Source organism: Takifugu flavidus, chromosome 8 (genome assembly GCF_003711565.1).
Source record: "Takifugu flavidus isolate HTHZ2018 chromosome 8, ASM371156v2, whole genome shotgun sequence".
In the NCBI taxonomy this organism is placed as follows: Eukaryota; Metazoa; Chordata; class Actinopteri; order Tetraodontiformes; family Tetraodontidae; genus Takifugu; species Takifugu flavidus.
In genome coordinates this window covers 9,386,198-9,407,530 of record NC_079527.1, presented here as the reverse complement: position 1 = coordinate 9,407,530, position 21,333 = coordinate 9,386,198, and the positions used below count along the sequence as shown (strand labels likewise).

The 21,333-nt window shown below is 43.1% G+C and overlaps 1 protein-coding gene and 1 long non-coding RNA gene across 4 annotated transcripts; one reads left to right on the top strand and one right to left on the bottom strand.

The window, feature by feature from the left end:
* Positions 1–762: 762 nt before the first annotated feature.
* Positions 763–7,142, bottom strand: LOC130530618 (uncharacterized). 3 transcript variants are annotated; one of them, XR_008951878.1, is made up of 5 exons: positions 6,778–7,142; positions 6,054–6,590; positions 5,600–5,776; positions 1,284–1,344; positions 763–1,209 (listed from the first exon to the last, which is right to left on the bottom strand). It is a non-coding gene; the product is annotated as an uncharacterized LOC130530618 (long non-coding RNA). The 3 variants fall into 3 exon arrangements; XR_008951880.1 differs by having other exon boundaries at positions 6,054–6,201; positions 6,778–7,123; XR_008951879.1 differs by lacking the exon at positions 6,778–7,142 and having other exon boundaries at positions 6,054–6,201; positions 6,308–6,527.
* Positions 7,143–11,039: 3,897 nt separating this feature from the next.
* On the top strand, positions 11,040–20,264 carry tead3a (TEA domain family member 3 a; the record flags this gene model as incomplete). The annotated part of the gene is made up of 14 exons (XM_057040112.1): positions 11,040–11,212; positions 13,512–13,747; positions 15,064–15,128; positions 15,845–15,907; positions 15,992–16,054; positions 16,899–16,910; positions 17,298–17,405; positions 17,485–17,528; positions 17,613–17,674; positions 17,756–17,889; positions 17,975–18,145; positions 18,310–18,450; positions 18,524–18,676; positions 18,775–20,264. Coding segments are annotated over 14 exons (1,539 nt in total), but the record flags the coding sequence as incomplete, so codon positions are not given.
* Positions 20,265–21,333: the final 1,069 nt, after the last annotated feature.

Here is a 21,333-nt window from a genome sequence, read left to right as displayed (position 1 = left end):
TCAGGGGGGGTAGAAGTGCTAATTTAGCAGCAGCTACGGTGAAAGCGCCATCACCTCACAGTTTACACTCAAATCTAAAATAATTTGGTCCGATGAACTGCTATTATAAAATAGGACTTTAATTAATTTAAATGTGTTTATTATAGCATCTCTCATTGTGGTATAATAAATACAGTGGGACAAACAGTATTTCATTTAAATAATGGAATGTTTTGAAGTTATGGCTCCTGTCAATATACACTATAGATTTCTCAGTGTGATTTTATTAACCGTGTATTGTAAATTCTTTAATGGACATGTGAGTGGTTGAAACAGCTACTCCTCTACATTTAATGCCAAAATTCATTATTCCTCCTCCTGTATAATAACAAAAAATAGTTATTTTGTTTATAATAAACTCACAAAAGGCCCCTAGTCACATATGTATGCATTTGTTCCTCCGTTGTTGCCACGTGCAAAGATCACAGAGGAGTGCCGCATCATTAGGATCATTAGGGTGTATTAATATGTGAACCAATAATTAAAACCGACAACACAAATACACAGGGTAAACGCGAGGGTGCTGTGCTGTTTGTTTCATTTCGCTGCCTTCGTGGCCAGGTCGCTCTTGAAAAAGAGAGATTTTAATCTCAATGAGTCTTTTACCTGGTTAAATAATAATGTCCCTGCAAACACTAAAGCTCCGTACTGTCCCGTTGGCGACCACTAGGCGGCAATCTAGTTCAACAAACGTCAAAAGAAAATTAGATTTCATTCACTGTCTTGGAGGCAACTAATTTAATGGAAGCATAACTTTATTAAAATGAGCTGTTACTTTTATTCAACACTGGTGCACTAAAACACTAACCTCTTGGCAGTGTATAATTTTCTCACATTTCCATAAGGACAGAAGAGGAAGCCATGCAATCCTTGGCCTGTGTCGATTGTTCAGAAGTGCACAGTGAGCTCCTCAAGGAAGGCAATAGACTGTATAGTTATCACCTGAGCGGGCAATCCCACCCACCAAACTATACAACCTACTACCTCACCCTGAGAGGGCCCGTATCCAAAACAGGTTTGCATCAATTCTCCGAACATTAAACAAATCACCTGCTCTGACAAGAGAGGGAAATCAAGAATATTCTATTACAATAGGCTGCTGCAAACTAATGTTTTTGTTGGACGTGTGGTTCTCCATCTGAAGGCGACAGTGGGTGACTCAGCTGTCTCCTTAGGAAAGACAGTAGATTGTATAGTTATCTCACAAAGAGGTCACACAACCCCACAACTATTCAATCTACTACCTCAACCCCAAGGACAGCATCCACGCTGCTTCTGCATCAACAGCCAGCAAAGGTTCCTCCCCTGTAAGGGTACAAAAAGAAAGAAAAAGTCATCTAAATCAACTACAGTAAATGTGGTTTGATTGTGATATTTGAGAGTATGTTTGAATTCCTTTAACCAAATGTTCATTTCCACTTCCTGTAAAGAAAAGATAGCTATTTCACATTTTCCTCTGTGTCCATTACTCTTGTTCCAGCAAACTGTTCAGAAACACAGCATATTAATAAAAAGTAAATTTAAAAAAAACTGCGAGTGCTTCACAACTACACAACGTGAACTGCCAAGATTTGGAGGGACGGTAATCACTTCTGATCAAAAGAGACCCTGTGAGATCAGACTGAGCATTCTGATCGGTTAAAAAAAATAATGCCAGGGAAAACAAACCACAGATGAATCGTCAGTGGTGAGCATAAATGGGAAATTAAGCGCACAATCATGTGCAAAAGCCCAACAAACAACTCACTGGCTTCCTCGGACTCTAGCATGTGATCGAACGAAGAAAAAAACAAAAAGCTGCTCGATTCTGTGCCAGGAATTTGTTTCCGTTTTTTTGCCAAAAACTGAGCTCATTCCAGCGGGCTATCCCTGTGTAGGCTGCCTGCCGCTCCTCACGCGAAGGTACAGCGTACAGATGCCCGCAAATATGACATCCACCAGCTGCCTCTGATTGTACGCTGGGATTCTGCCCCCAAAAGAAAAGAAGGAAGCACAAAATGGCGTTAGCACTTCGGCCATTTTAGGTCCGCTTCAGAACGCTATAACATCTTTTGCCTTTTGGCTTTTTTTCTTTCTAAAGCTGTTCCATCGGGATAAAGAGAAAGCAGCTGTTGTGCCAAGCACTGTAAAAAAAAAAAAAAACAAGGTGCAGTTTCAGACAACACTCGACTCCTTAAAATTAGAGCCCAGCTGCAAAGTCAGAGAAACAGCAATGTTCTTGTATCGTGTGAAAACAGACAAGCAGACTGTGCTTCTTCTCTGACAAAGGTGCTAAAGAACAGTGTGCACAAACTGAAAGTGTTCAACTCTGCAGCGATAAAGGTTGGGATGGGCCAGTGCGCCAACAGTGACAGAAGAGTTAATAAGTGCCAGACTAAATGCCAGACCGGGGCCTCAGAGAGAAGTGAGGAGCTACGCTGTCTGCATAAATTAACAAGCAGCCACAAATCCTGAGACTTGGTCTGGCTCATCAACCGGTTAGTATTAACTAGGGTAATACTAAGAGATTAGTCTGGCTCCAGCAGTAGAGAAAGTAAAATCAGAACTGTTTGTATCCACAGCCAAAAAAATCCCTGAACAAACTCGTGTTTAGAGGACGACTAAACCACAGAAAACCAAAAAATGAAGAAGTGTCTTTTATCCTACAGAACAGCCAACAATTATAGAAATTTAACTTTTAACAAACTTCTGTCAGTAGTGTGTGTGTGTGTGTGTGTGTGTTTGCGTGAAAAGCAGTCAGTTGTCGAATGAAAATGTTGAAGCAAAGCCTTTTGCAGCAGCAGTGTTGAAAGGAATTGCCTCTAAGTGTAAGGCCTTTTGGGAGGTTAAGTTTATGTTGATTTTGTTTAGGTTTATATAAATTTGGCTGACAGACACAGATGTTCCACAGCCTCATGGCATCAATTAGAGCGTATTGATTATAATAAGTGTGGTGGACGTATAAACAACATTTGTAACTTTCATAAAAATGTCAGAATCACAACCAAAAACAATACAATCGTGAAGTTTTCCTCTTTAACAAATACACAAAGTCAAAACTGCTGCCTAAAATTAAATTACAGGCAAAACATCCAAAAAGCAGGAACTTGTGAGCCATTTTTAACAAACCACGAGTCCCTGAAGGACAAACACCCTGGAACTAACAGGCCTTCACTGCTCCTCCTGCTCTGACAGGGGATGGAAGGATTTGTCGCATTTCTTCTTCACCCAACACAAACAACATAAACACATAAATTAATCAGCAAATCCCTGAACACACACACACACACACACACGCACACACACAGCACCTCCGACTGCCAACAGATCTCCGAACTGCCGCAGGTTTTTTTTTTTTTTCGCAGGAAGCAGAGACAGGGAAATACCTATTGGATTTCCTGGTCCCCTGGTCCACGAGACTGAATGAATGCTTGGCAGACACAATGGACGGGGCACAAGATGAACGGCGCTGGTTCTGGTGTAGTCTCTCTCTCTCGCTCTCCCTCCCTAAGCTCGGTGCCAACAATGGGCAGCGTCTGTATGCCAGGCAGAATTTCAATGAGGGAGGAAGGAGGTGGTGATGATGGAGGAAGAGGAGGAGTGCTGGGGGAGCCGGAGTTGGCATGAAGATCACTGTTAAAATGATGTACGCGGATCTCTTGTTTAACTCCTGTCCCATCTGAATTGATGGGAAACATTTTGGGGGTTTTCGATGTCTGAGCTCATGACGGAGAAGGGTGATAATTCTACAACACCTGCTGGTTTGTTTCCCGCATTAAAGGACGAAGGAGCGCCCGGCTTCCTCTGCTCCCGCTTGGCATCAAGCCCAATCTGCTGTTCTGTAACCCTGCTCAAACACACGTTGCCCACGTCTAGAGCGAATTACGGCGCCATATGCTTGTATTTAAGCACAACAAAAGCCCAGTACAAATTAGGCTCAGTCTAGCCCGTCATATTTTGCAGAGAAATTAAATGAAGTTATGTCGAGTCCTCTCAGTTATCGCAGACATCGCCTCCTTTGTTTTGCAAAACAGAGGGCCGCATGCAAATATTGGCCTGACAGTCATACGAGCTAGGTAAACATGACGGGTGACGTGTTTGATGAAAAGATAGTATGACCCAGATCGGACAGGAGTATAAGGAAGCTATTGTGTTGAGTATGTCAGTGCCCAACAACCATTTAAAATTACACTCAATCAATAAAGATAGGATTTTTTCATTATAAACCAACACTTTTTAGATTTTACTTCGAAGATTGCAAGATATTAGATCCAATACCACAAAAACAGAATCCAACCAGCCTGTTTTTGTTCTATAGCCTCCTCCTGAAGAACATGAAAGGTTTTGGTCCTCTTCATCCACTCTAGCTGCTCTCCTCTTCTTCATTTTTTGCCCATGCTTTTGCTAATGCGCTTAAAAGATGCGTGGTTACCATGGTTTCAAATGTTTCTGATCGCTCGGATGCCTGGCGTGGCGTGTTGCTTCACGCCCACATGTCAGAGCAGGAATGCCACACGGAGTGGGCAACACGCAGGTTCACACCTGGCGTATGCACACCCGCACAGCCAGATGTCAGCATTAGCGTGCGCATAACAGCAAATACATGTGCAAGAGCACAAAGTGGTGTGTGTCAGGACAAAACAGCTGCAGCTTCCTGTATGAGAGACAAACTTCCTGTTGCTGCTGTGCAAAAAGAGCAGCCGGTCAGCCAAGATATCGACCAATCAGACATGTTGAGGCTGAATGCAGGAAGTTAGCCTGACTCAGAAGCATTATGAGGCAACACGATAAGTTCATCTGAGGATAAGAGAGGGGCGGGGAAAGCACTCTCCCACTCCCGCTCTACCTCTTTCTGTCTCTGTAACCTTTGTTCTCTGTTTTTCTCGAGCTTCTTCATTTTGGCATCAACAGTAGGTTGGTATCACTACGAAACTCGTTTCTGGTGGTGCACTCTTCGAAATAATAAAATCCGCTCTGTGCGGGGAGCTGGGAAATTTGAAAGCACAGGAATTAAAAGTAGTATAACCCACAAAACTGCGAGGAGCAAAATATGTAAAAAGGCTCTGCCCATACTGCAACACGTGGCACGAAGGCGCCATCTTACCCAAACTGGATTTTGCTCTCAGTGCCCTTTCAAATATATACAAATACTTGACACAAAATTGATGTAGTTCATAGAATTCAGCCATAATGCTGCCTCGAGCCTGTTGTTTGTAGTTTTAACACACGACGATAAATGTGCGTAATAAGGGGTACTGTGAACGCAGCAGTGTCAGATTTCCGAACAATTTTCGCATACTAACCTCCAATTACCTGTCTGCCTGGGGGCTTGTCAGTTTCATCTCAAGTGCAAACTTATCCTGATTAGAAAAAGATTAAACCGCTGCACATACACGCGACTTTGTGTGAACCTGCAGAGCACAAAGTGCAACCTCCATACAAAACAAATGAGATAACAGGCAAATATTACCCCTGCATTAGCTAAAATAAGGGCTGTGGGCGCTAAGAAAGCGGGCGATTGTCTCATCTGTCGTGTGGGCGCTGCTCTTCAACGCCGGACAGTCGGCCCTACTGTACTGACCTGAGGACGACAGCACCTCTCTGCCACGGACGACCCTTTAGGAGAAGTGAGAAGGGGGGGGAAGGCCAGCTAGTTTTCTACCAGACACCTGTTCCCCACAGAAAGCCACAGGAAGATGGTTCAGCGCCCTGTCAGAGCCTGCTGTCCTGAAGCAGAGAGGGGAGCGGAAGAAGGGTGCTGGGGCACAGAGAGAAACAAATCATGGAAGCAGGAGAGAGATGGTCAGCAGAGAGCCGAATCCCTCTGATGAACCGAAAAGTTACTCCTGTTATATCCAATAAACCAAAATGGCGGCGTGCAACGTGCAGCGTGGCAATCGACAACGACGGACACATTTAAAGAAGGAAGGCCGGAACGGGGTAGGGGCAGGAGGGCAAAGCGGTCCGGAGGAGAAAGATTACAGGGCACTGAGACAGACAGGAAGAGGTGATGCAGGATTAAAAACGAGAAATACCTGGAGTCTGTACGTGAGCGGCGGGCTGGGCCGAACGACTGGAGGAGAAGAGGGCCGTGATGGCGGGAAGAAGGGAAAAGAGAGTAGAGCACACCCTCCGAGATCTACACCCCCTTCCCACAATCCCCTCCTACTGGCGTGAGTGCGCCTGTCCGTGCACGGGGTGACAGGAGGACGTTTCACTCGAACCGCACAAAAACACACACAAGCAAAAGGTACCGAAACAACACGGAAAATCTCCGCAAAACACTCACAAGCGGTCGCGTTGCTCGCGGTGACATGTGACCGAAAGGGAACTAAGCGCAGGGGCAGGCGGGCAGGAGCAGGCGGGCAGGAGGGCGCGTTAGACTGCAAACACACACATAATCAATTGGCCAGCCTTTGGATCGCCCTCTGCTCTGCCCTGTGCTGTGTTTGCCTCTGTCCGCCAGCCCACTTTGGCACCACTGCCAAGAGCGAAGGGGAGAAACGGGAGGGGAGGAGGAGGAGGAGGAGAAGGAAGGGGTGTGCAGACAGAAAGAGGAAGGGAGGGACGTGCTGTAGAGAGAGGGGGAACAGAAATGGGAGGAGTCAAGGAAAAAGAGTTAAGAAAGAGTGTGCGATATACAAGAATTAGTGAAAGAAAGAGAAGAAACAGTCGAGGCGGAACCTCCGAAGAAGCTTGTTGGACTGCAAGTCTGGTCGTAGAGACAAAAGCACACAGCTCGCCGTGCATCGTACTTACTGCACATACTGTCCCGCAGCAACTGGTGAGAATGACACATCCAGAAATGTCTGTCATGCCTCTTCAGCTCAATAGGCAGGCGCGCTAAAAATCCTCAGCCGGCTTCCAGCAATCAAAACGATGGGCCAAAAGCTCCCCCCGCGTCTTTTGCCTGCCTCCTTTTCTCCTTCTATCAACTTATCGTCTTCCTTCAAGACGATCATAACTGCCCCCCCCCACCTCAGGTGGGAGGGGTTTGAGCGAGTTCCACTAAAAATGAATCAACGATGACGAGGCTGGGCATCTTAAAGTGTTGCTTTTTTTTCTCCCTTGTCGTTGGCATCTCTCCCCGGTCTCCTGTCCACTGTCCTCACACCAGCTGGACGACGGAACACCAAAGCAGATCTTGATTATCGGTCGCCTCGCGATGACCTCGGACATTAATCAAAGGAAGATACGTCCGTTCATAAACGGCTGACCTTCTCTCGCAGTCTACCGGCAGACCAATCGCTGGCTTTTGAGCGGGTATCCCGAGCCGAGCCAACCAATCACAGCCCAAGTCTGGGCTGATGTCATTTTTAAACTGCAGATTTGAAATAAAATCTATAATTAAAAAAACGAGGCAGCTTCGTGATTTTAAGTTCAAAAGTCTGTGCTTTTTCTGCCCACTCAAACTGCATTTTGATGAGTAATTGTTAAACCTTGTTGCAGCTTCTGTGAAGCAGCCAAACCCACACACACACACACACACATGCACGCACGTGTTCCTGCAGGGTCCTCCCACCCTTTAGACACTCACCAAAGAAACAAAGTCCAGCTGCTTTGCTTAAACTCCCCACGGGTCTTTTCTCAAAGATGGGACAATAGAGCGGCGCACATTCATACTGTACACAGACTGGCGCACACGCATGTGTGTACAATCCGGTTCTTCCATGGAGGCGCAGACCCAGCCAGCACGTTGGACAGCCCCTCCACCTGACGTCATGTCTTCTTTGTTGTTTATGCATTTATTTCTCTCCTCAGCTGAACTCTCTGAACCCGATGCCCCCCTCCACCCACCCCCTCCCAGTCCTCCAGGCAGTATGGTCGTCCAACCCCACAGTTACCCCCTGCCAACGAAGGCGGGCAAATACGGCCGGTCTTCAACAAGGGACATGAGAGGAAACAGAAACAGGCGGAATAAAAAATGGAGTTCAAAATGATCTCTCACTTTTTTTCTCCACTCCTTTCCTTCTTGGATCGCTCCCCGCGTCTCTTCCTGCTTGGCTTGTAAAAGTTTCAGCTGCGCGGCGGGCCGGCCTCTTTTGGCAGCCGTCCAGCTCTTGACTCTCCTGTCCCCTGCAAGAGAAAAGAGAGAAGGAGGGGAGGACAAATATAGTCACAGCCAGACTGCAGCGCACAGAAGTCCTCGGAACGCAGTGCCACCATTTTAATCACCCGCACACACACAGGAAAGAAGTTTGTGTCACTGCCTCACGGCTTAGGCTGAGCAGCAGAAAAGCGTTTTTACATCAGATCTGTAGTCAAAGGCGAGGAATGATTGCAGGAGGACCCCCACCACCCCCACTAACCAGCTTTTAAACAACTGTGACAGTTTAATCTGATAACAGTGTGTTTTGGTGCTCACACCCAGTTCACATGAGGACACTGTCTCTTGTTATTCAGGCATGCGTCAAAAGATTTACAGGAGAGCTTTTAAAAGCCAAATATTACCACTGCCTTCAAGCTCGAAGCACCGCTGACAAATCCTCAGGTTCCTACGATTGGCCTGAACACAAAAACGTGGGACATATTTCTGTTAACAGTCTGCTTAAACACCCATATAGTTTAATATCTATAGGTTAGTCATTTGAATTATGCATCCAATCACGCAGTGAATGAAATAAGTCAGCATTCCATTCTTCTCCTTTTATCCACATTACAATGGTTTCTTTTTTCTTAAGTAAATATAAAAGTGTCATGTTGGGGCAGTATAGTAGCATAAGAGAAGAGGTTAAAACAGGAGTTCTTAACAACATAGTTCTGTTCAGGTCTTCTTCTCAGGCCAATTTTATTGACCAGAACCAGCACTTTTACTCAATCGGGCCTGATCCAAAGTACTAATTAATTCATATACTTTGGATCGCCTGTGATTTCCCCTAATTACATGTATAACTATCAGCTAAATTCACATAAGTGCAGTACAATTTTCCACTGAGGTATTATTCGTTTAAAAACGGAGTTATAAATAGCGACTCGTTGTTTGACTACTAGTCAAAGTTGACATAGCATTAGCCATTTCAATTTGGTAAAACCTTAAAAAGCTATACGAAAAAGCATCAGAAACAGAGACCAGGAGCAATCTTTCTCACCTAGATGATTTATGCGGTGCTGAAGGATAAAGAGAGTTCTCCCAATCGGATATAGGCCTTGTTGGATTTTATAAATTTATGTAGGAGCAGATTTTGCGGGTTTTCTGTCTGAATTAAATTGATTCGTAGACAGACACTAGTTGCTCGTAAAATGAAGAATTAAAAGTCTGGGGAAGACAAAGCCGCAATAAACATCTGCTCACACGTGTCCATACAAAGTAGCATAAACGATTGTCTCTTTATTTTTGTTATCTGTTTAATAGCGGATTAACGAAGCGTTGAAAAAATGTAAATGTAAAGGCGACATCTAGTGGTAATTGTCTGTAAAGGTGTTGCTGAAAAGTTATTTCAACTGATTAAATTTGTTGAAAATGTAGAGGTTTGTGGAATATTTCACTTTGTGTTGGGAAAACATGCACACATCAGTACAACTGCAAGTCTAGTACGTTAAATAAAATCATTGATTAATAATTCTTCGAAAGATGTCAAGTTTTTTTTAAGTAAAAGCTTATAGGTCTTGTTTATTTGAACTTAGTTTGAGGTACAGTTGATTAAACGATCTTCACAAAATAAACACAATAAAGGCTTTTTTTTTAATTATCAAAGTGCGCCTTAATTATTGATGCAGCTGGTCTAAAAAGTTCCCCTGGCGGTCATAGTTGGAATTGCAGCGGTCAAGTTTTTCCCCTTATATGACCTCTCTTGGCAACCATTCTCACAATTAATAAGATGCTGTGTCAGTTTGTATCAGTGCCGCTCAGTTTTATCCAACATAATTTATTTAGTCAGAAGATAAGATTTGCTTATGCTGGTGAGACTCACAGCAAATGCTTCCAGTGTGTTCCGTGACATATTATAGTAAAGAAAGCTGCAGAATTGAGGGTTTTCTTAGTCTCATTGCATACCACCCTGGGACAATACCATTTTTTTAGTACTCCACAGTGAAAGTGTTGTTTGCATGACTGTTCTCCATCTTACATCTATGGGGAAGAGTAATACTTTCTGAACTAGTGTTACGCAATTATATCAGGCCCTCTTTGGCAAAATAATGCACTGCTGGATTTATTTTTGGTAATCTGGTCCTCCCTCCCTCACATAACCACTATTACTTTTATAAAACAAGCTGCTTGCAATTGTTACTTTAACCTCTATTTTGGGAATGACTGAAACTGACTCTCACTGAATTACAGCTTGAAGGGTTTAGCAGCTAAAACCTTTTAGGATTTGTCATGGAACAGGCCCTACTTCATGATCTACTACATTTAATTGCATATGTTTTATAAGGGATTAATATTTCTCCCCTCTTAATCCCAGACCTCCAGACATGTGGATACTGGTGTGTTGAACTTCAACAAAAGCTTAAAATACAGCTTGCTACAATCTAAGATGGCTGTAATATTGGACACCAGACCGACTTTGCACTGGAGATCATAATTACTTTTAAAATATGCCATTTTAACTTCTAGGATTTTCTTATTCGTTTTCCAAGAATGACTGGTTTGTTTGTCAGACATTTTCCCATCATAAAACACAACTAAAATCCTAAACAGCATTTTTGTGAATTGTGACTATCCACGTTGACACAGATTAAGCCTGCAGCTGAAAGTTTGAACTGATTTAGAAATGTATTTTCTAAAGTAAACACCAACTTATTCTTTTGTGTTTCCTTTGAAAAGTTCATTTTAAAACTGTTTGGATTGTTAATTACTTTGGGTTTTATTTGGGATTTCGATTATTATTAACAATAATAATACACACGGCTCAAACTCAAAGCTATAGTGTTAAAAATAAAGAGCTTTTTGCTGCGTTTCTCCCACCGCACAAGAGTTCTGCGTGGAGGGCGGGGTTTGCGCTCGAGCCACAAAACTTTTGCGTGTGCGCGTGTTTTCGTCGCCACGCCTCTGTGCGTTTTCCTCCGCGCGTTCGTTTTGACCCGAACTCACACTTTTGTGTCCCTTTTTTTTCCTGCCCCCCCACCCCGGCCCACCCCACCAGCCAAACGACCCCGTTTTGCCCAGGAATCGCTCGCGTTTCGGGGAGAAGCCCCCCGGCAGAAGCGGTGTGCAGCGAGCGGAGCGTCGGCGGGGCAGGACGGCCATTGTGAGGTGAGTGTCCGCTCACTCTCTTCTTTGTTGTGTGCACCAACTTTCACGCTGCAGCAGCTGCTCCGCTCCGCGTTGCTCTGGAAGTTTTGGGATATTTGACATATTTCGCATTTTCCCGCCGTCGCTTTGCTGATTCAGGGACCGGCCTATTTAACAGGGAGTTCCTCTGTTTACTCTGGGGCATCCCCGCTCGTATTCTTCGGACTTTCCGCGTCTTTCGCGGACTTTGTGTAGACTTTGTTGAGGTATTATTAGCTCCAAGGCTAACAAGTTAGCAAGGCAGCTAGACTGTGTTATCAGTGACTTGTCTGCGCTCCATTCGCTGGAATATACGGACTTTTACGTGCCCTTACATCTTATCCCGAACGATATAATGCTATTAGTCTGTTTCCAAAATCCTTTAATCTGAGTTACATGTTCGTTCTTTGCAACTGTGGATTTTTGCTAACTCACACTCGGCTAAACGCATCAACCAGTGGACGTGATTTGATTTCTCTCCCCTTCCTGCAATCCGATTCATCTCGGGGTTTTTTGACCAGTCCGACTCGGCTTCAGCACTCACGGTTACACAATCAGACTGTTTCTGGGTTTGTTTGTTTTTTGTTTTGTCTTTTAATAAAAGATGGCTTTGTGTGGGGTAAGAACTGCATCAAACCTGAACGGCTCGCCTAAGATTAGTCCAATGGGAGGAAAGTTTCAGGCGGTAACCAGAAGTACCAGAGTTCGGAAAAATCTAATCAAAAGTCTCCCCGTTCGGACCAGTAGCAGGTCCATACAATGTGTCTTGTCAGAGAGTTTGCTGAGCTCATGGCTTTATTTAGCTCAGTGCTATACTGGCTCTAAACCCCTGACCTTTTGACCACTCTGAACTATATTGAAACCACTATTGGGTATACCACCGGCACATAATGTCCTGGATATCCACTTAAATTACAGCTGCAGGGGAAGCAACATGTGCTTTAACTTTAAACAACAATGTGACACGTGTGTGGTAAACGCTGAGGCGGTCATGCAAAGTTGGAACCCCCTGAAGAATTGCTGCAACTCTGTTTCTGGGCCGTCGAGAGTAACGGGCGTGCACGAGGAACCATGAATTCCCTCTGCAGCAAAGAGAAAATGGGGAAGGTGATCATTGCGGTTGCAGACAAATGAGGTTGTTTCTGGTATTTCCTTTATGATCGAAGACTTATTACCTGTCAGCCAGCCACAGAATGTCACAGCTGCTTGCCTGTTATTTTTAACCTTGGCGCCACCTTCGGTTGGATACAACAAAAGACGACCCAGCAGTTCATATGAGGGGCTTGGCATTGTAGGACACTGAGGCTTTGATTCTTGATGGTTATTAGGCGATACAATCAGTGAAACAAAAATGCCTTGGATGCCTCCAGCCCTTCAAACAAGTGTGGCAGTAATGCATCCGCTGAGTTTGAAACTATAAAGGCTTCTGCAGAGTGTGTCTAATAAGCCCACCACGACAGGAAAAGCTCTGCAACCACACTGTGGTTCTTGTGTGTCCAGAGACCATGTTAGCTACACTCTGGAAAACATGACACACACTCTGTCTTCATGTTGCATCTGTGCCTTTGGAAAAGATCCTTGACAATAAAAGAAGAATGTCTAATTTCCTTCAGGGGTCCTGCAGACTTTTGCTCGGGTCTTATTGTTTAGGCGAAGGCCTTCATGCTTCCTTCTGGGGAATCACATTTTAAATACAGTCTCCACTGACTCAGACCAACGTCTTTACGAACTGTTTTGCTATTCTGTTGTGTGTTCCTTTACCCCGAATGCCACGGCTATTAATACCCTCCAAACTCAAAGAAGCTGTAAACAACTTCAGATGAATCTCAATCCACTCTGTGAACTGTGGGGACACGAAGAGTCCAGAACATCTGTCTCAGTTCTCTGCAGCCACAGTTAATCTGTTAATGACTGACCTGTCAATCTGTCACAATGTGCATGGTAACAGGCTCAAATATCAATTTGTTCTCCTCATTCATAAATCTTGTGTGTGGAAGACAAATTAAAGAGACCAGCCTGTAAAAGTTGTCATAATATATTACCAGAAAACATGGGTATGTTAAAAGTGGTAGAATATATATAATTATATTGAAAACAGTTTCCCTCCATAGTTTAGAACGTTGCTACAAAGAGTTTTGTTAGTAATTGGATGTAATGTTCAGTATAAACTGGTAACAATTGATAATTGTTTTATGTGTACCTTGAGAACACATTTGAAAGGAATAGGAAAAGCAGCATATGTGCAGCTGTTGTTAACATCAATGCCGTAAATGTCTTCCAGGAGCACTGTTGCCAGAGCCGTCACCATTGCGTCGGAGTGGAGTTGCCGTAGCAGCCCCGATGGGGCGCAGGAGGAGGCCGGTGATGGCGAGGCGCTGGCAGATGGGGCAGAGCGTGGGCTCGATGGCGAAGGAGTGTGGAGCCCTGACATTGAGCAGAGCTTTCAGGAAGCTCTGGCCATCTATCCACCCTGCGGGAGGAGGAAGATCATCCTTTCAGACGAGGGGAAGATGTATGGTGAGGACGACACGTCTGAAATAACAACTGTTGATGACCACAGCCAACTTCAGTGGCCGCTAACACTTTACCTGATAAGAATAGTCGTTATTTAAAGCTGTTTTTTATGGAAATACAAGGAGAAAACAAGTTGCATCTGTGCCTCAGTCTCTCTCTCTTCTGCTCAGTCTGAAGTGGTTTTATTCTTCTGTCACAACCTCTACAGAGCTGGGATCTGCTTATTTCCCAAAACTGATATGCAGAGGTGTGACACACAGTTCAACCTTGAAACAATCAGCATACATTTTATTTCTCTGATTCATTCTTTGGATAGCGCTGTTACTCACCCTTCTCTTAAGCTGTTCGCCTCACTTGAAGAGACAGAGTGTGGCTACGCAGCAGCCTTCTTTATGCTGAAAACTCAGTCATTTACATGATTATGTGATATACTCAGGCATCAAATACATATTGTGAACATAAGGATATTTTAGGTTAATGTAGTTATTTGTCAAATAATCGTATTACTTCAGTGTTTGTTTACTTGTTGTGTTTCATCAGAATGGGGAGTTTGTAGACATTAAATAAATGATACGGGGGCTGGGTAGAGTGAAAAGGCTTGTGGAGTTTGCTGCAGGGAATTGTCCTGATTTGGGAATGACTCAGACTCTTCCGTCGATGTGGGGGAATTCTGGTAACTCCACAGAGCTTGATGTGACTCAGCCTGATTTGAACATTCAGCATCACACCCATTCTCAGAAAGGAAGATTTTTCTGTTGATAAAGCTACTGCATACATGTGTGACTAAATTATACAGCTGCCAAATGCATTTGCGAGGCATCTGTTGGTCACCTTTTTTCTTAACCTCTCTAATTCTGCAGGACAGCAAATGGTAGCTGCTCCAGACTTCTGATTAGAGGCCAGGGAATCATCTGGTGTGGTTTAGGGGAGGCAGGGAAAGCTTGCGCTGACCATGCAGTCTGTAATAACCACATTTTCCCTCCATTCCCATCAGTTGTTTAATTTTGGTGTTCTGCCACTAAGGCTTTGACACACAGTGTCCTAAGTGAGGGATTTTTGGGAGGATTTCCATTTTCTTTAACACAAAACAGACTGAAGTTAATGTCACATTCAGTTTCACATCGAACTGAGTTTGAAGGTAACGATACTCAACCATGTTCTTTCAGCTCGTATCAGTTTTCTTTCTTAATTCAATACAATATCATAGAATAATCCACATTTACTTTGGTTCCCTTTAGGCTGTGTTGATCTGATATATTAGTGTCTGGCTAATGTCAAATGCTATCCAGACATCATCAAGTATTGCTGTTTTATTCTAGGTCGAAATGAGCTGATAGCACGATACATCAAGCTAAGAACGGGGAAGACGCGCACGCGCAAGCAGGTATGGACAGATGTTGCTGTCTGGAAGTCTTTTTTTGTGCTGGAAATTTTTTGAATTTGTTCAAGTTATATGTGCATTATGTCATATATGGTAACCCCAAAAACAACCGGACACCTCATTCTTACTGATTTGCATTAATAACTCCTTAATGTGATGTTTCATGCACATTTTCTTCAAGATTTCATACATTAGGTTATGTGTGACACTTGAAAAAGCAAATTATTGCCTCAATCAAACAGTATCTGGACAACTGAAGTCTATGAAAATGCTTTCATCTGACTGATATTGGTGCTCTCCGTATCCACCTAAGACACCCAGATAATGGGACTGGAAATTGGTTTGATCCGACAAGATTACGCCTTAATCGGAGTTTAACTAGATGATGTGCACATGCGCCACAACCTCTGCACTGGAAGAAAAACATTGAAGAAAACCAGCGTTAGCATACAGTGTTCTTGCCTACCTCTCAAAATTCAACATGACATGATACAAGTTTCCTTTACAGCCCGGGGAGGATAGGTATTGATATTTAACCTTAAACTCATTTAGTTCCAAGTACACAAGTGCTGTTTTAGGACCGACCCCAGTGTTAAATTATTGAGTGATTGAATTTGAGATTCAGCAGCTCTGCACTGACTTTACAGGCCTAAATGTAGTATCTGTGTTAAACAGGTTGTCTGAAATATGTCAAATCATGCTGTGAATGTACCCTATAGGTGTCTAGTCACATTCAGGTTCTGGCACGAAAAAGAGTACGAGAATACCAGAGCAGCATCAAGGTGGGTTCCCGCTGGAGTGACTCTCCATTTCTCTGTAGTCACACACTCTTTTCTTTTCCTTTCCTTCGTTCTGTCTTCTGTCAGGTCTCTAGTCACATTCAAGTCTTGGCCAAGAGAAAGTCACGTGAGATCCAGACTAAGCTCAAGGTACACATGCTCACTGATGGTACCACGCTAGGGTCACGCTTCAGGTTGCCTGAATCCAGATTAATCATCTGAATCACCAAGGAGGTCTTTGCCTGAGCCTTTGGTATATTTTCTCTTCTGTGTCGCCACAGTACATAAAACTGCAGGAGTATGTGTGCAATTGTTGATGTATTCCTCACTTCACGGATTCCAGGGCTAATTGGAAGCCTCACGTTCGTTTTCAGTTATAGCATGATTATACTAAGCTGTGTTGTGAATCTAAATATCTAAATCCAACGGTAAGGATTTATGTGTCGTTTATGTAATACCACTCCAGAGATTTCGGGTTACCATGGGAACGTTTTGAAATATAAATACTAGGTAGGAAATAGCTTTATTTTAAAAAGCTTGACAGTAATGTTAATATGTTTTACACAATTATAGTCTCGTCAATTATCTCTGAACTGATTTGTTTTGGAGGTTTGGTTGCCACTTAAGGCCTCCTCAGCACATGCATGGCCGCATACTTTACCTACACATAGAATATCGGAACATTTTTAATCTGTCGACATGAAGGACTCCAGTTTTCTCCATAACATTACTTCTGTTCTTCATTTTCTTTTAATTTGCCTTTATTTCCTGCAGTGAAATGATTTTCCACCCTTACTCCACATTCTGTGACCTGGAGTGATCCAGGCTGATACATGTGATAGCATCAACTGTGTCATTAGCTGTCATTTTAAGACGAGTATACAGTCTAGTGCTTTCTTGTGCTATCCTTGTTGCTTAAAGAGTACCAATTCAGTCATCTCTCTCTGCTTTCGATTTATTAAAGTTAATTCATTGTGTGTCTTCTTTGCCATAGGCCATGAACTTGGTAAGTTTTGGTTACAACTACAGTTTTCTGCTTCAGGCTTTATGCTGTGTGGTTGCCATCACATGACCTGGTACTTGCTAGTCCACAATGCAATTCTTCTGCCAGACTTGAGAGAACTCTGCACATTACTTCTTTTTGTTTTTAGTTTTAAATGTAAGGTGATGGCTCCAGTTAGTGCCACCCTCTGCTTTGGCACCCCTGTATTTGCTTTGCATTTTGTCCTGTCTTTCCTGATTTTTAACCGCGCCATGCCCCATAATCTTTTAATACATGACAATGTATGATACATCAGCTGGCTTGCAATCTTTTCCTTGAAGGTTTTTACACGCCTGGCTTCACTTTTGGGGATTTTCAGAATGAAGCAACGTGATTGTGCTTTTCTTTTAGGACCAAGTATCCAAAGACAAGGCACTGCAGACAGTGGCCAACCTCTCCTCTGCTCAGATTGTCTCTGCCAGCGTAATGAAACCCCAGACTCCATTCCCTCCAGCAGTTGTGAGACACCCTCAAACACACACCCAACTAGCCTCTAGGTGAATGCTTAAGTAATATTTTGTGCTGTTTTCTTTCTCAGTTTTGGCCTGGGCCAATGCCGGGACAGCCCGGACACTCTCAGGAGTAAGTATCATTGGCATTTACAAGGAGTCCTGCTTTAAAAGCTTTTTCAGGTTCTCATTTTTCCTGCTCCTACTTTTTTGTCAGCATCAAGCCCTTTGTACAGCCTCCATACACTACTCTACCAACTTCACACCCAGCATCTATCAGTAGGTTTGGACTTTTTCATCATTCGTTGAGTAAAAGCGGATCAGCGTTTCAGCTGTTGTCTTTGTGTGCATGTCTGGCAGGTTATGAGCCCATGTCTCCTCCACGTCCTGCAGCTATAACGGCTCCCGTGTGGCAAGACAGAACCATCGCCTCATCAAAGCTACGCTTGATGGAGTACTCTGCATTTCTCGAGACCCAGAAGGACAGAGAGACGGTGCGGACATCAAGCTGTATATACGCCCAAATATATTTTTTAGACCGCTCAAAGTGTTTACTTCTTTTCTCTTTCCTTCTTATAGTATAAACACCTTTTTGTACACATTGGCCCATCAAACCCAAGCTACAGTGACCCACTTTTGGAATCCATAGACGTGAGGCAGATTTACGACAAGTTTTCCGAGAAAAAAGGGGGCCTGAAAGAGCTGTATGAAAAAGGGCCGCGCAACGCCTTCTTCTTGGTCAAGTTCTGGGTTAGTACAGATTCCATTGCTTTGACGATCAGAATTAGTGTAGTCCCATGAGGATCGGAAAACTATTACACATGTCCACCTGCAAATTTTATATTCGAAAGAAAATCAATACTTCTTTTATAATTTACTTAACTGACCCAGATCTATTATTGCACTTGTGTCAGGCGGACCTGAGCAGCGACACTGAGGAGGGCTCAAATGTTTTCTATGGCGTGAGCAGCCAGTACAGTGGGACAGAGAACATCACCATCAGCGTCTCTACGAAGGTCTGCTCCTTTGGCAAACAAGTAGTAGAGAAAGTTGAGGTGAGTTGAGCACCTTTTATTGTGATTTTATGCATATTGTTTCCCATTAATACCACATTCATCTCTGCCTCAGACTGAATATGCACGCATGGAAGGAGGAAAGTATATGTTCCGCATCCACCGTTCTCCCATGTGTGAATACATGATCAACTTCATCCACAAACTGAAGCACCTGCCAGAGAAATACATGATGAACAGTGTGCTAGAGAACTTCACCATCCTACAGGTACACGCATGTCTGCACACCTTCATGTGTGAGTGGGGGTTCCTGACATGCACGGCTGTGCGTTTTCTTGAATCCTGACCTGTTGTTTCCTTCTCCAGGTGGTGTCAAACAGAGAAACTCAGGAGACTCTGCTCTGCATCGCCTTCGTGTTCGAAGTGTCCACAAGTGAGCACGGAGCACAGTACCACGTATACCGATTAGTTGACGACTAGCAGCACTTTGGGTGCGCAGAGACTCTCTTGATGCATTCAGCATAAACACTACTTTCAGCTCAGACAGACAACACACTTGTTTCTATAGACCAACGGTCTCACTGTCGTCACACCTGCTTCGTCCCTGTCTCGCAAGTTTTGACACTAAATTGAAAATGAAATCCCTGTTGGCCTGATTATCAGTGGGTGTGTGATGTCATTCAGTCACAAACGTCTATTTTAAAATAAGGTTATAATACACACGAAGCAGAATCCGGTTTAGTGGTTAGATCACGTTCTAATGTGCCTAAAAGTATTGTGCGTGTAGCTGAATCCCAGGTGTGACTGATGTGAGATAAGTTTGAAATTAGCTCATTTTAATGTTCAAGTAACTCTGCCTCACTGGCTCCTTTCTCTACCCTTCATTTTATATCATTTTAGTTCAAGAATCGTATGAGTCTGAATTTCCACTTATTTTAATCAAAACTCTGAGTATCACGTGACAGAAACTATGACTGTGCCTCTTATCAAGCAATGCACTACGTGTAAAGATGTGAAAATTGTATTTATATTTGGTAGGATGCCGAAACTATTAGAGGAGCCGTTTTGTTCTAGGTGCGGTTTGGTTTGAAAGGTCTCCAGCGGTACACAGTGTGGACCAGAGAGAGAACGTTTGAGATTGCCTCTCTGGGTTGAAAGCAAAATCAATCAAAACACATCACTTTTTAGGTGGCACCAGAGGATCTTTATATAATTGACTCCAGACTATTTTTCTTAACCAGAGGGTTTAGCCTTGCAGTATTTCTACCTCCACACGAGCTGGGAGAAAGTGCTTCTTAACTTGACCTGTTGAGCACTGATGTATAGGACATGTACACTACATTTGTCATGGTACACTTTTAAGCCAAAAGAAGGCAGAAGAAAACATTTTTTTTGTGTGAAGAGAAGCGATGTTTTTATATTTTACCCTAACAGTCATACAGCGTAAGATGGGTCTTTTTGGTTATATCTTTATTGATATATGCAAATTGTATGGTACAGGCCACATGGTGGTTAATTTGATAATACTAGAATCTGATATTTCTAATTCTTTCACTCTGGAATAGAAACACATGGCTACCAGCATGTTTAAGAGTAAATGTTATTTTTACTGCATAACGCCCTCCCGTTGGCAGGAACCCTGTGGAAGAGGACTTAAAACGAAAGAGCTGCCTGGTTCAGTTTTAAATAACCTTATTTGCTGTGTGCTCAGCCAAGATTACTATAATTATTTTAATTTTTTTTCATGTCTTTGTACCTTGGTTGGCCATGTCTCATCACTCCTTTGGTCCTGAGTGCTTAGTGAATAAAATCTTTGCCTGTATGCTGTACCAATAAAAATCACATTGTTTGCAGAATCGCAGTGTCGTGTTATGTGTCCACTTTTAAAATTATTTTTGCATCACCATACTACCAGAGTATATTTGAAAAAATTAAAGTTATTTCCAAACATTTATGTATTTACAGACTGTTACACGTGTAAAAATAATATTTAAAAAAAAAACTTAAATAATTTGGTACGGTATTATTCAGGACAATATTTAAGTTCCCATTTGGTCCGCTAGAGGGTGCTGATACCCAAGTGTTGCAGGAAAGTAAAGACTAAGTAAAGTGGGAGAATTTTAATGCGGCATTTAAGACAAACACATGCTTGTTCTCTCACTCACAAATGTTCTTTGGGCTCATATGTGAGTTTTCACTACCATGACTGCTATCTTCCAATACCACAAAGAAGAGAGGAAGGGATTTTGACCCTCACGTTGCAATCCAACACTCCGACACAGTTCATCTCACTCCACTGCGCTGCAATTGCGCAGCACGTATCATTACCAAAACTCCATCATTCCAGGAAGTCCTCTGACCCCAGGTCAAATTCAGAATAGAAATCTTACTGCATACAAGGCCATCCATGATCTTGCCACTCCTCATATCTTATTTAGTGTCTAGAAAGATGGTTATGGATTAAATGTATTGTATTATTAGTCAAGTCTGGTTATAGATTTTTGGTAGTTAAACTTACATTCAAGTTTACTCCATAACCATACTTTTAAATAACTCCGACCGACCATATTTCAAGTACTCCTTCTCACCCTTTACACTGCTCATTTTTGGAGTTGTGGGATGAGTCAATACCAGATAGTGTTCTTTGCTTGTTTTGTTTTGCCCTCGGCTGCAGAGCATGCTTTTTTACAGCACAGACATGAGTCAGTGTAATCTGTTTTTGAAGTAATGTCATGGTGCTTAATCTCCAGTCTGGGTGTGGTTCAGCCTGCTGGCGCAAAGGTCTAAGAATACTCAGGTAAGATACAATATGCCTTCTTGCTGCCCTCTCTTAGGAGCAACTGAGGTCGATTCAGTATCATAACTGGTTTAAAACCTGTGACCGTATGCAATCTTTACTTGTAGTGCAATAAAATTTAGTCACTA